Source organism: Theropithecus gelada, chromosome 6, assembly GCF_003255815.1.
Source record: "Theropithecus gelada isolate Dixy chromosome 6, Tgel_1.0, whole genome shotgun sequence".
Taxonomy (NCBI): domain Eukaryota; kingdom Metazoa; phylum Chordata; class Mammalia; order Primates; family Cercopithecidae; genus Theropithecus; species Theropithecus gelada.
Window position 1 is genome coordinate 126,068,380 of NC_037673.1, and position 14,180 is coordinate 126,082,559.

Here is a 14,180-nt window from a genome sequence, read left to right on the forward strand (position 1 = left end):
CTATCTTATTGATTACCCCTACTTTCTCTCATATAGTTAATCTTCTCTGTTTTGGATCATTCACATTTAATTTTTTAACATATTTAAGACTCTCCCACTAAAACATAAAAACTTCCCCTCAAGATCATAGCCATCTTGCGCTGGTGCACCTACACGTTTCTCTCCTCACAGACACCCTTCTCAAAAGACCTGCCTGTATTCCAGCCCTGTTTTCTTCCCTTCAGTCTGGATTCCACCAACACAAGTCTTTCTAATGTCATCCAGGAGTCTCATGGAAACGAAACTTAATAAATAGTTTCCCATCCTCTTCTTAGTTGACTCTTAAATACATTAAGGTGGCTGCCCATCCCTGTGATTCTTGGAACACTCGTGTGCCTTCTTGGTTTCTGTGTTGTAACACTGACCTGGCTTTCCTGCTACATCTCTGGCGTGTTCTCCTTCTGCCTACTTCAAACACTATTCTGTTTTCACTCTGCATTTTCTTTTTAGGTGATCTTATCTGTTCCCATTACTTCAAATATGTAAATAATACATGAGTTTACATCTTCAACTAGATTTTCCATTTGAGCTCCAAACTTGTATGTACAACTCCCCTCGTTGATATATCTAATTGAATATTTGCAGGTTTAAGACCAAACTCACAATCATAACCCTTCCTCTTCATGTCCATTTGATCCTCTAGTGTGTCCCATCTCGTTGAAGGTAACACTTGCTTTCAGTTGCACAAACTTGATCACCTGGTTTATAAGGATATTTCTATGGCCTGCCCCCTTTAATTTCTCCTGCCTCATCTCCATCATTCTCTTTTGTAGACTCCTATATGGCCAGGCTGACTTCCATTCCATCCCTTAGATACATCTGCTCTTTTATTTTTGGGCCTTTACACCAGCTGGGTTTTGGCATAATAAGCTTTCCTTCTCAAGCTTTGACATCGGTGTTTATTTATTTACCTTGAATACGTCTGCTGATTTTTGGGACTCAGTGTATGTCAATTCCTCTAGGAAGAAAGAATCCCTCTGATCCTCCAAATTATGTGTGCCTTCCAAGTACCACACACACAACCTGTAATAGCACATTTTATTGTGTCTGCATTCCCTCTAATGTCTGTCCCTAGTGTATCATCTATTGTATATTAAGTGTCCAATGAATATTTGTTAAATAAATTTGAATACATAGCCAGTAACTTTTTATTGTAAAAATATAATCAATATGACTGTTCACATCATGAAAATTTTCTGATTATTTGAGTCTTAATCCTGTTTCTACTTCCAACTGGCTGTGACAGTTAATAATGTCAAGTTTATTTGAAACCCATTTAATTATGGGTGAAATAAGATACAGAAAATAGGTGTTCTCCAAATTAAAAGAAAATCAGAGTTGGATGTGCATCAATTTAAAACACTAAAGCTGTTAGAAATCACAATTAAAGGGACTCCTGACTCTTATAAAGTGATTTATATCATCAAATAATCCATAATAGCTATTTGTATAATCAGCAGGATACCATTTGTGATGATTTTGCAACACGTATCAATCAAACTCATCAGTCTGTATTTCAGATAAAATATACAACAGTCACTAGCCTACATGTATTACAGCACTATGGAAGAAATGGAAATATACAATTCTTCAAAAAACATCGTCTTAATAACATGTGACACCTTAAAATACAAGCGGCTGTATCTGTTATATAATACACGGATCCCTGCCTAGGAGAATTAAATGTGGGGTAGCAATGCAGCAGTGAACATTTATTTTTAGAGAAAAGACATGCGTGGCTTCAACATTCAGGTATTTCACATACTTTGTGTGTGCCAAAATTTGGCTGAAATCCATGTCTAATGCATATCTTGGAAACAGTTGGTCTCTTAAATCAAGACAGAGCCTGCCTGCCAAGTATGGCATGTTACATGGATCACTACAATGTCACAGCCTTGAGGGCATACTCCAAAAATGAAGAGTGGTATCAAATGTTTATGTCATCTGTACAGCTGAAGTCAGCAGAGTGTATTTGTAATATGTTATAAAAGGAGAAATACAAAGATTTTTATCTGAATTTTTGCTTGAAATATGAATGGAATTTTCTAGGAGACTAACTCCTTTCAATATTATTTATTCATATATCTGGTTTGCTCTTCTCTTCAATGAAAACTACAGAAAGAGCATTATATATACCACTTTTAAAGTGTTGCAATTATAGCAGCTGTTTTTAAGTTCAAAGATATGACATAGTAAGCAGTCATTGAATAAACATAACCTACTTTGAGGTGTGAGAGCACACTGAAATGCTTTATTGCAGCTTATAATGGCATCTTAAAGGAAAATTTCAAAACCATGCACATTAAAGGCCATGTTCCAACTCCCCAAAATTGTTGAGAGCAGTATTCAGAAGCCACATGTGAAAACTGTTTGAAATGTTCACTTCTGAAGGCTCATTTAACTGTCTGTCTTCTCTTTGCAAAGTGATACCCTGTTCCTTGCCTCTGGCTGTTATTTGGTATTTATAGAATCCCATCAGCATACGTGGAACTTTACTGAAGACATAAGGGAAGATCAGTGTCAGAGACCGTAAACTTTTTTCCATTCTATTTATATAAGCTTAATAAACAGTAAAGGACCTGACTGGTGTCAAGCCAATAGAGTAGTAATGTAGCATGGAAATTGCTCTGAGGTTTCAGATTTGGATAATAGTATTACTGGTGTTACCAAATACTACAGCTCTTCTGTAGGAGGCTTAGAAATGGACACAACACTTTAAAAATATCGTGCCACATTCTGAGCCTAAAAGGCAAGTGTTTTAACCCCAAACATCCTATCTCATTGCTGAATGAGGCACTACGAAGACTGGCAGCTGTTTGGGAATTATTTACCTGGGTTTATGGTTCTCAACCTAGATATTGTATACAACGACATGGTTTCTGCATAAGTGGTGAAGGGGACAGAGTTCTCCCAAGCGCATCAGCAGTTGCACATAACTATGGATGCTCTCATGGGATGGTATTGCATTTCAGAACAATATTTCTGTGGCAGTGTAGTAACAATCCTAGTAACAGAAATGTTTTTTACAAATGCAATTGTTACTACAATCCCAGTAATAGAAAATTTCATGAGAATTCTCATCTTAGAGGCTCCTGTTTCTCCCTTTAGACATTTTTTCAATTAGAAAATGTCAACTTTGTAGAAATAAAAATTAGCGCATTGAAATTTAGAAGTAAGACATCAAGAAATAATTCAAGCATGAAGTAAATCTTAACCACGACTTAAAGATAGGTAGAATCCTGGTGCCTACTAAAGTTGAAGAGGATATCATTTCAAAAAAATATGATCATAAAATTGGGGTGTGCCAATTATTATTCAGGGAGGAGGTCTGGATTGTGTGTGCTAGATATGTTGAGCCATAAAATAACAAATGATACATTTTAAGGTAATTTGAAGCCAGATTTCTTAGAGGATTAATATTCATTGAACGTCTCCAGGCACCTAATGTATTACACATAGAAATATTCTAATGTTATCTACTCTAATATTACATTACTTAATTAGCATTGAATTATATTTTTTACTCAATAACCATTCTGACAAATGAAGCTTAAGATAAAAATATGTATGCAGTAACTTTTTCTCATTTCTTTTTATCCATTCTGTATGTAGAAAAGCCATGTGCCTTGTTTTGCTCTCCCATTGGAAAAGAACAGCCTATTCTTCTGTCAGAAAAAGTGATGGATGGAACTTCTTGTGGGTATCAGGGATTAGATATCTGTGCAAATGGCAGGTGCCAGGTAAGACATTCCAAAAAGAAGAATTTATATGTTGAAGGAAAATTGTGGGACCATTGAGCAACTTCACAGTATGGTTGAAAGCTTTGGACTAAGATTCAAAAGATACTGCTATAGTCCTGCCTTGACTATGACCTTGAGCAAGTCTGATATACTTTGAAACCTCATTTTTTCATGTGTGTAATGATGCGTTTGACTTGGTACTCCATAAAATCTATTACTAACTGAAAGAATCTGAGATTTTGATTGTGTAATATACATATTTCAGGTTTAAACTTGGAGCACACTTTGGACATTTTATATCAAAATATTTCAGACCAAAAATTCAGGTACTCTAGTTCTCCATGCCTTGTGTCTAAGACTGAGCCATGAGGCAAAAATCAATAAAATTGACCTTATAACTCATATTCAAGTATCCTCAATATACTTGAATCAGATGATTTTTAAATGCATATTCAACTTTCTTATAATAAACATTTTATTTGCTTTTCTCTTTCTTTTAAAAAATTTCCATTCACATGCATGTGTGTGTTTTTCATCTATGTTTAGAAAAAATAGAATTCCTGTTAAAGTGATTATGAAGAGCATAGTGGAGAGATCAAAGTGTAGAAGTGAGCAGTTGCTAGTCATGGTTCTCCCACTGTCTCAAGTTGACATTCCCTGGAAGATCAATATGTGCAAAGTTTAATGCCAAGTGTTTTCATGATCATCATCTATGTGGAGATAAGGAAGAGGCAGGTTTGGGCACATGGTGAAATCAGGCTCTGGTGCAGTCACAAGACCTTAGCTGACCCCGTGGGAAGCACTTAAACTGGCATGGGGCTTGAGGGTTGTTACCATTTTGGGTGAGAAAATCAGGCCATTTACTCTCAGCATCTACTATTGTTTGGATACAAGCTGCCCCAGGAAGTGGCTACAACCTTGGGGAAAGCAGGTTTCCTTAGTCTAGATAGTTTCTGATAAACCTTCCAGAAGCAGGAGAAAAATAAATCCTTTAGCAATGAAAGAGGTTGCTGAGTGGAGTGGCACTGAGTCCATGACAGCCTTTAGGAAACTGTTACTGGGCAAATCACTTAAAATATATTTGCATGCATTAATTAATCTGTAAAATAAAGTTAGTAGACCATTGGTCATTGACTTTGTGCTATATACACTCCTTTGAGAATTTAATGAACTTCTTTTTCCTCAGAAAAATGTACAACTGAACACACACATACACATATACATATACATACACACAAATGCCAAAAATTGAAAACAATTTCAAGCAATGAATGGATCAATCCATGGTCCAATAGAAGCATCTGCACTTCTGGGTAAGAAGCTGGGAACAACACAAAACTTAAATGCTTTCCCAGCTCTGAGATTCTGTATTTTGCCAGTAGGCTATAAGGTTTAAAGCATAGAATCATGTAAAACCATTGGCATAAGAAGCAGTCTTTTGACTATATATTAATTTCTTTTATTCTTTAACAGAATATGGCAATTACCAAAAGGTAGTTTTTCATTAAAAATATCTATATTTTATTTGATTTATATAATTTAAAGATGTTTTACCTATACATATTTTGTTTTCAGATATGCTCTGCTATTGAAGCCTTCATCTCATCATTATATGTAAATCTGTTAGATTATTGTATGTCTTAAATGAATTTATTTTTTAAATTTTGTATGTCAAATATAATAGCCTAAATTGCTATGCTTTTTACTTAACAGTATTGTATAAGCCAAATATTTTACAAAGTCCCTGGGTAAAAATTAAAATTACAGCAAAAACAACAAAGATTTTGCACAAATACTATGTGGACCTGATGATTATAATTAAATTAGAATTGTTTGAAATGGATTGTGACTTATAATGGCATTAAAACACTTCAAGATTCTGGCTTTTTAATTAAAATGCTTCATTTAGTTTTTTAATTAAAATGCTTCATTTAGTCTTTCAATAAAATTGAAAACATGCCTCTTTAGTTTTTCTGACAACCCTTAGCAATTGGGGGTTTGACTAGAGTGTTTTATCACTGAATATATAGCACCAAAGCTGAATACAGCATTACAGACATAGTGAATGAAAGGCAATCGAAAGCAGACAACTTTCTCTGGTGACACATTTTGGTTCTGTGACGTTTCTCTTACCGAAAACGATAAGGAAGGCTGGAGCCTGTATGATCATGTTATTTGCGTATCTCCCACACACCAGTGGTACCTCAGGTACTTGCTACCAATGACGTGGCACTGCCTCTTCAAAGTAGTTCATCTTCAACTTTTGGATTTATGTAAGCATATTTTGATATGTGTGGATACTTAAAACTACCAATTATATGATACAAAATATTTATCTTTTTTTTTTAAATATATGATTATTGACCTGTAGTATATATGTCTATTCCTTACTTTTACTTTGGATTTACAGACCTTGTAATATCCTAGTTAAAGGATTGGGAAAAACTAAGAAACTGCTAAGTACCAACTTATTTCGTAGTTGAACTATTATTTACTGTATTCTCACCATTTGCCAAGAGGCAATCTGGGTACCATGGATAGAGCAATAAAGATACTTTTATCATTTCAAAAACACTCTAGCTCTCCTCAACTTTTTCCCCATTTGAACATGGAGAGACTTTTCTTCTCAACCCAGGACTCCCAGGTCAGGCTCCTGCTTAATGTTCTCTTCACATACTTGGTTGTGTTCTGAGCATTTCCTGTGATGGCTACTTCTTTCATCTAGACATTCTCTTTATTTCTCCCTGAATAAGCTTTGATTTTCTGATCAGAGTTCTGTGCTAACATTTTGTACCTCTTGACACTGATAGGACCCCCTTGACAAAAAGAAGGAATGCTGTATTGTGCAGTTTTAATGTGACTTTTGCTCCCAGCATATCCATCCTGCAGCTGCATTTAATAATCTGCTAGCTTCCCCCACCCCAACACCAGCAGCACCAGTCACAAAGATTCTGTTTTTCTTTCCGTTGCATTTAATATTTTAAAATTTCCTCTAAAATAATTGGAACCTATTATAAATGGATGTATCATCAGTCTCTGTTCCAAATCCATCTTGATTAGGAGGAATTGTGTAATACTACCATTTATTTCTGACAGTACTGACATACTAAATTCTGCCCTTTGAGTATGTACAACTTTGGCTCATCAATGGGAAGCAAACATTATTTACAAGAAAAGAGACAATTGATTGGGCCTTAGAAGATTCATATTAACAAAATTCTTCTGGGAGCTTATAAAAATTAATTCCCCAACTGTTCGTGTTTTCTTAAAGCAACCATGGGTTGTGAGGAGTTCTTACTCACATTCATGTGCTAGCTGCCAAAGGAGATAGGGATAAAATAAACTACAGTTGATTTATGAACTGTAGTAAAAATAAACAGCTATGCTCAGTTTTCCAGAAAGTTAATATTTACCATTTAGCACTTACTTTACAATCACTTTAAAAGTTAAGCCATCCATATAGTGAAGTATATCTGTTCTTTGTTGAGTAGAAGGAATTAAACTAATCATGTTGCATTTAATAGAAATGTGATTTCCTTTGGGACTTACGTACATTACATTTTTCTCAATAATATTTTTTCCAAATTACTTTATGGTGTAATTTAATACTTACTATAAAAGATACTCTATGCTGGTCAGAGTGGCTCACACCTATCATCCTAATACTTTGGGAGGCCAAGGCAGGCAGATTACTTGAGCTCAGGAGTTCAAGACCAGCGTGAGCAACATGTTGAAACCTTGTCTCTACAAAAAAACACAAAAATTAATCCAGCATGGTGACACATGCCTGTAGTCCCAGCTACTTGGGAGGCTGAGGTGGGAGGCTGGCTTCAGCCTGGGAGGCAGAGGTTTCAGTGAGCCGAGATGGAGCCTCTGCCCTCCAGCCTAGGTGACAGAACCAGACCCCATCTGAAAGAAAAAGAAAGATAGAAAGATAGATAGAAAGGAAGAAACAGAGAAAGAGAGAGGAAGGTATGTAGGTAGGTTAGCTGTCATCACTATCTAGGTAATTTTAAGATTATGTTATTTGACATTGGCTTGTTGTATTAGCTTGCACCAGAGAATATGACATTTTATAATATGACATTTTATAAGTTTTACAATTAAATATATCTGGTTTATAGAGACTATGTCCCAAATTAGTAGTAAAACAAAAAAGAATACCTCTATTTATGATGTGCTATCATTCTCTTGTTACAGAAAGTTGGCTGTGATGGTTTATTAGGGTCTCTTGCAAGGGAAGATCATTGTGGTGTATGCAATGGCAATGGAAAATCATGCAAGATCATTAAAGGGGATTTTAATCACACCAGAGGAGCAGGTAATTTTTCTTTATTTTTTCATAAATATTAATCCCTGCAATCTTTGGGGACACAAATTACATTGAATTTAACTTAAGAGATTATAGTTCTAATTCTATTGAAGACTTGCAATGGGTATTAAATTATTTTTGTGATGACATACAATACATGTGATATGAGCCAAAAATCCTAACAAGCCCATTTCCCAATAATGAAAATATGAAGTCATCTGTTGTACATTTAATAAGTTAGAAGAGCAAGGGAATAATCTAATTTGCATTGGCTAATGTTATCAGGTTTCTACAGACCTTATTCTCCAATGCAAAGAATGATGTCTACTGGAAAATAATGATTTGTAACAGCCTAAAGCAACCATTGAGAATAGTAATGTTGAGATTTTCAGCTTTCCATCTTTATTTTTTTCTTAATGTTTTTGCTACATTATCAGGGAGTACATTTTTGGAAACAGAGGGTCCATGACAGTGTAGCATACAACCAAGAGGAGTCAGAAGATGTGAGATAATGTTCCAAATAGATTTAACAGCAGAGTTCATCTTCTCTTGTTTTCTCATCTATAAATACTAATAGGGAATGTGAGATTAAAATTATGAATGATCTACATAGTGTACATTTAAGGTAATTTACAACAAAATATAATATTGTCTTTACTGAAATATAATGATCCCAAAATGTGGTTTATGTACAGAAAATGCTTTATACTCAGGATCTTAAGCTTACTGGAAAGCAGCAAACATTTTCTGTGTTTACATTAGTCTGTTACCTGGGCATGTGTCTTGTACCCTTAATATTGGTATCTATTTTCATGATTGATATGCTTATGTCAAATATACTCTTTTCTTTTTAAAATTATACTGTACTTTTTGAGACAGCATGTCACTCTGTTGCTCAGGTTGGAGTGCAGTGGTGCATGGCTCACTGTAGCCTTAACATCCCATGCTCAAGCAATCCTCCTAACTCAGTCTCCCAAGTAGCTGGGACTAGAGGCATGCACCACCAGGCCCAGCTAATTTTTTTTTTTTTAATTTTGTTTTTTGTAAAGATGGGTCTCACTGTGTTCCATAGATTTGTCTCAACTCCTGGGCTCAAGCAGTCCTCCTACCTTGGCATCCCAAAGTGGTGAGATTATAGACATGAGCCACTGTGCCCACTCTAAATATACTGTTTTCATCAGTAATATGCTTATATTACATATACCAACATTTTCCTAGTTTAAATTTCTTTTTGAAAAGAACAAGAATTCTGAGCCTAATACATGAATTAATTTTAATACAAAGAACAGGCCATTTATGTTTGAGTAATCGAGAAAACAGTTCATTCTAGATAAAACAGTCCTTCAGAAAAGAAAATTAGTCACAGTCTTCTAAAGTATGAATGTAAATTGTTTGCTAGGCCTAAACAGAATAAAAGATAAGTGAGCCTGAACATCTTAAAGCCCGGAAATGAGTAGGGCCTATGGTAAATTGCAGATCAAACTCGCAGTCTTCAAAGTGGTGAAAAAGGTGATAGGTCTCAAACATCAAAAATCTGCCAGCACTCATTTAGAAAAAATAAATAAGCAAATACTTAGCTGAAACAGGCTCTCAGACTTTCAACTAGGAAATGTAATTATAATAAGCTTTTTCCACCTGATTGTGATGGCAGAAGTTTTTTTTTATAGTGCAGAAATTCAAATTCAAAAAAAAATTGAAAGACTAAAAAAATTTAAAGATATTAGAGTTTTAAAGAATATTCTTTCATATTTATTTAGTATGCCTGGAAACAGTTCACAGGATACAGATGCACACTTAGCACTGATGCCTTTATTTAATTGTAACACTTCATATTTCCACTAAGCATAGAAAACAGAAATACCATTAAAAATCAGTGACTCTTTTTATTCTGACTGTAGTTATGTGAATATATATTTTCCCAGATTTTTATTTCAAATCCCCTTTTTATTCCACTTTAATTTCTACTTTTGTTCACTGTAGGTAAGTTATATTAAAACTTACCTACCATGTTTATTTGGAAAACATCAGCAGTGCCTAATATCTTACAAATATTAAAGGTTAGTAAGGCCACTTTCTTCCTTACAACTCTGTTAATTTCACATTGCTCACAGGGAAGAAACCAGAATTCTTAGCTTGGACCTTAAGGTCTACATGTGTTGTCCCTGTCTGTCTCTCCAGTCTCCTGTCACACCAAGGTCCTCTTCCTTCTCTGAGTCCTTACAGGTGCTTACACTGACCATGCCCCTACTGCCACCCACCAGCCTCTGCCACACACACCCACATCTGGAATTTCCAAATGTGTATCGATCAGCTTTCTCTTGGCTTTGATGGATGAATTCCTAGATATCACGTAGTTCTCAGTTCAAATATCATTTATTTAATGAAGTGATCCCAGAAGTGATACCTCCTATGGCTAGTGACTATTTTAGTGATGTTTACCATGTTTGTATCCATATCGTTTAGTTCTAGTCACATTTATAATTTTATGGTCATTTGTCTTTCCTATGCCATTAGGCCTTAAGCTCGATGAGAAAAAAAATATGCTATTTTTGTTTAACACCATATTTGTAATTATCAGCATAGTATGTGATCCATTAATATTTACTAGTTTAATAATGAAATGCTAAATTTGTATAATGTTCTATTTTTAAAATTCTGCATGAGTTATTAATTCTATCACAGGCACCATCTACTTGTGACTTCAGGAATGTTGTATTTATTTCTCTTGAGATGATTTTGTCCCTATAGCTATGTACTTCCTAGAATTTTTTAAAGGCCATGCAGCCCTCTTTGTCCAGTTTGGCCACGCACGTTGAATATATTGTATGAGTAACACACGTGCAGACACACATGGGTGTTTTCAGTCCCTGTGCTCTACTTAGAGTTTGCTAAATCATTTTTGTTGGAGCTGGAAAATAAATTCAAGAAGCGTTTTTGTTTTTGTTTTTGTTTTTGTTTTTTTTCTTAATACTTTATCATGTCTTCCATTGTAATTTGCCTAGCTAAGTGATACATTTTTAGAGGAATGAAAGGCAAATTACATATTGGCCAGTTGTTGAACTGCATAGTTGTCAGTATATACTAAGAAGAAAATGGGCATAAAATGTTTTATTCTTTGTATAAGAAAATGAAGTATAAGGAGGACATACTGTAAGAGCTTTTGTGTGTGTAGTTGTTTGCCACAGCAGTGGGAGAGTCCTAGTGTTAACTATTGTTTTGTATTTTAGGAAATAGTTGCAGTGAATTATAGCAGGCAGTGAATTATAGCAGGAAGTGAATTATAGCAGGAAGTGAACAGGAGAAACAGACAGATCTGAGTTCAAAGCTTGGGCCAACTAATTACTGACAATTCAGTGTTGGAAAGTGTGTTTTTTCCTCTATCTTTATTTTCTCATCATATTAAATTAGAAGTGTAATATCCACCTTGGAGACTATAATTATGCTTAAAATTAATAATTTATGTAAAGTAACTATAATAATGATTAGCACATACAGTTTTTCAAAATATGGCATTTGTTACTTCACTGTTACCGTGAAGATGAAGAATGATATCAACATTTTAAGATGGCTGATTAAAAATGGGATCTCTGATTATAAAATAGGATGTTATTATGTGTAAAGTGCACAAGAGGATCAAATTTACAATATTGACTTCACTGGCTTCATGATCCAACTTCTAAGCTTCTAAGTCAGTACACTGTTAATTGTGCCAAATGGCTTATTTACTGAAAGTATTTAACTCCCAGTCATTGGCTTTCTCTCTTCATATGTGTTTGATTAATATTTTTCTACCTCTCTTCTTGAAAATCAGTCTAACCTTTCCTTTAAGTCATCCCAACTCAATAAAAGAGAATCACTGTAAATATAGCTATAAACTTAGATATACCTATAGCTCTAATGTATAACATACCTCAGAGAGTACCATTAAACTCAAACAAGAATTTGCACATACTAGCTCTACTTTGTTATATCTACTGTTCTTTTTTAATATTCTGAAGTTCAACATCTGCTCCCAACACTTTGCTGAATTCATTTGCTTGGAGATTAACAGTTATCTCTTGACTGGAACACTCAGAAGACTCTCTTTGGCCATCTTTCTCTTTGATGCCTCATGTTTGACATACAGCTTTTGACAGTTCACCAGCAATTCTTCTTGAGATATTCTCATCCATAGGGTCCCACTTCCCAAAACAGACCAGATGTCCTCCTTCTCCTTCTCCTTCTTCTTCCTTCTTCTTTTCTTTTTTATTTTTATTTTTGAGACAGAGTCTCACTCTGTCACCCAGGCTGGAGTACAGTGGCACAATCTCAGCTCACTGCAACTTCTGCCTCCCAGGTTCAAGTGGTTCTTCTGCCTCAGCCTCCTGAGTTGCTGGGATTACAGGCGTGTGCCACCACACCCAGCTAATTTTTTGTATTTTTAGTAGAGATGGGGTTTCACCGTGTTAGCCAGGATGGTCTTGATCTCCTGACCTTGTGATCTGCCTGCCTCGGCCTCCCAAAGTGCTGGGATTACAGGCGTGAGCCACTGCGCCTGGTCCCATTCCTCTTTTTTCCCGATTTATTTTTATCACTTTGTTAAAAACTATGACTGTCACCAAAGTTGAGTCCTTGATTTCTCTTCTTGATTTTCTCCACTTATTTCCATGCCTTAACTTGGTGATTCTGCAAGGATATCTCGCAAAGCTACGTCAGTAGCGTGACCTTTCTCTAGATTCCAGATGTTACAGGGTTCTTACTGGATGGTTTTACTAGTGTGTTGTACCATTTTGTTAGATACAAATTGCAAAACCAAATTTATTCAGTTATTACCAAAACTAGATGATTTCTCTCTTGACTTCCATGTTCCTGTAAATGATGCCCCATTCTCACATAGCTAATAATAAAGCATTGTATTCAATATTTATTAGCCCACTTTCTTTTGGTTACTAAGTTCAGAAAATTTTTTCTACAGAGTATCTTCTGGATTTTCTCCCTTAGCCTCCACTACTCCTGGATTTTACCATTAGTGTCCTGACACTGTCACCCACAACTATATCCCTGTTCATCTTGGATATCACTGTTAGACAAAGCCTCTCGAAGCCAGGATCCAATTACCAAGATCCTTGCTATAGAATGTTGGATAGTTTCAAATTGATAAATTCATTCTCCTGGGCATGCATTTAAACTCTCTTTAATAAAGCCACTCTCTTACATCTTCTCATTCCATCAGAATTATTTCATTCAAGTACCAGTAACCACACCACATATCCCTTACTCTTCCTTATACACAGCGAACTCATCCTTTTTCTGTATGTATCTGAAGCCTACCCATTCTCCAAAGGCAGTTCATCTATTTACTTTTTTGTGAAGCTTTCCTTTATAAGTTGTTCTCTTTTCTGAATCATAGTGATTCTGTCTGATGACATTGTTTCCCAAGTATGAGTAATGTTTAACAGGGAAAAAAAAATCCTACCTCTGTGAATAAAAATAGCAGTGAAGCCTTGAAGGTAGTAGCTCAAACAACTCTGGTTTATAATCTTCAGCAGAGAACTAACCATATCATTTTGCATATTACCTTTTTAACATGATATTTGCCATTGTATTCAACTCATTTATATAAGGTAGTTATGCCTGTCTTTCCAATTCAATTATAAGCTCACTGAAGGCAGAAGTCACATACCTGACTTCTATGTGCAAATAGCCATTATGCATTTGTTTCCATTTTAATTGCTGCGTATTTTGTTCATGTGAAAAACTGACAGTGCTTTTGTTTAGTGTTACTGAGAATGGCTTAGTGTTGCTGAAATGTGCAATTCAATAGTTAAACAAACTGTGTTCTTGAATGGAAATTACGATTCTAAAAGCACATGGCACTAATTCCAGCCACTGCCACCAGGTGGGGTATATGCTACCTTTTGGTATATGCCAAATACCTAAATATTCTCAGGAAGATGAATAATTAATAAATAAGAGACAACTCTGGAATTAGGTCTTGTGCCTTTTTTAAAGCTTAGAAGGTAGACTTTTATAAGATACATGGATCTGCACAGAACTACTAAGAACAATATTTTAATATAATTGGAAAATAACTATTCAAGCAAAAGTAG

The 14,180-nt window shown here is 35.2% G+C and overlaps 1 protein-coding gene across 1 annotated transcript in view; it reads left to right on the forward strand.

The window, feature by feature from the left end:
• ADAMTS19 (ADAM metallopeptidase with thrombospondin type 1 motif 19) overlaps window positions 1–14,180 on the forward strand; it is a 287,425-nt gene that overhangs the window by 193,007 nt on the left and 80,238 nt on the right. Inside the window, exons 14-15 of the mRNA XM_025388260.1 lie at window positions 3,652–3,779; window positions 7,980–8,100. Coding sequence (XP_025244045.1) covers window positions 3,652–3,779; window positions 7,980–8,100 — 249 coding nt within the window. The remainder of the gene's footprint in view (window positions 1–3,651; window positions 3,780–7,979; window positions 8,101–14,180) is intronic.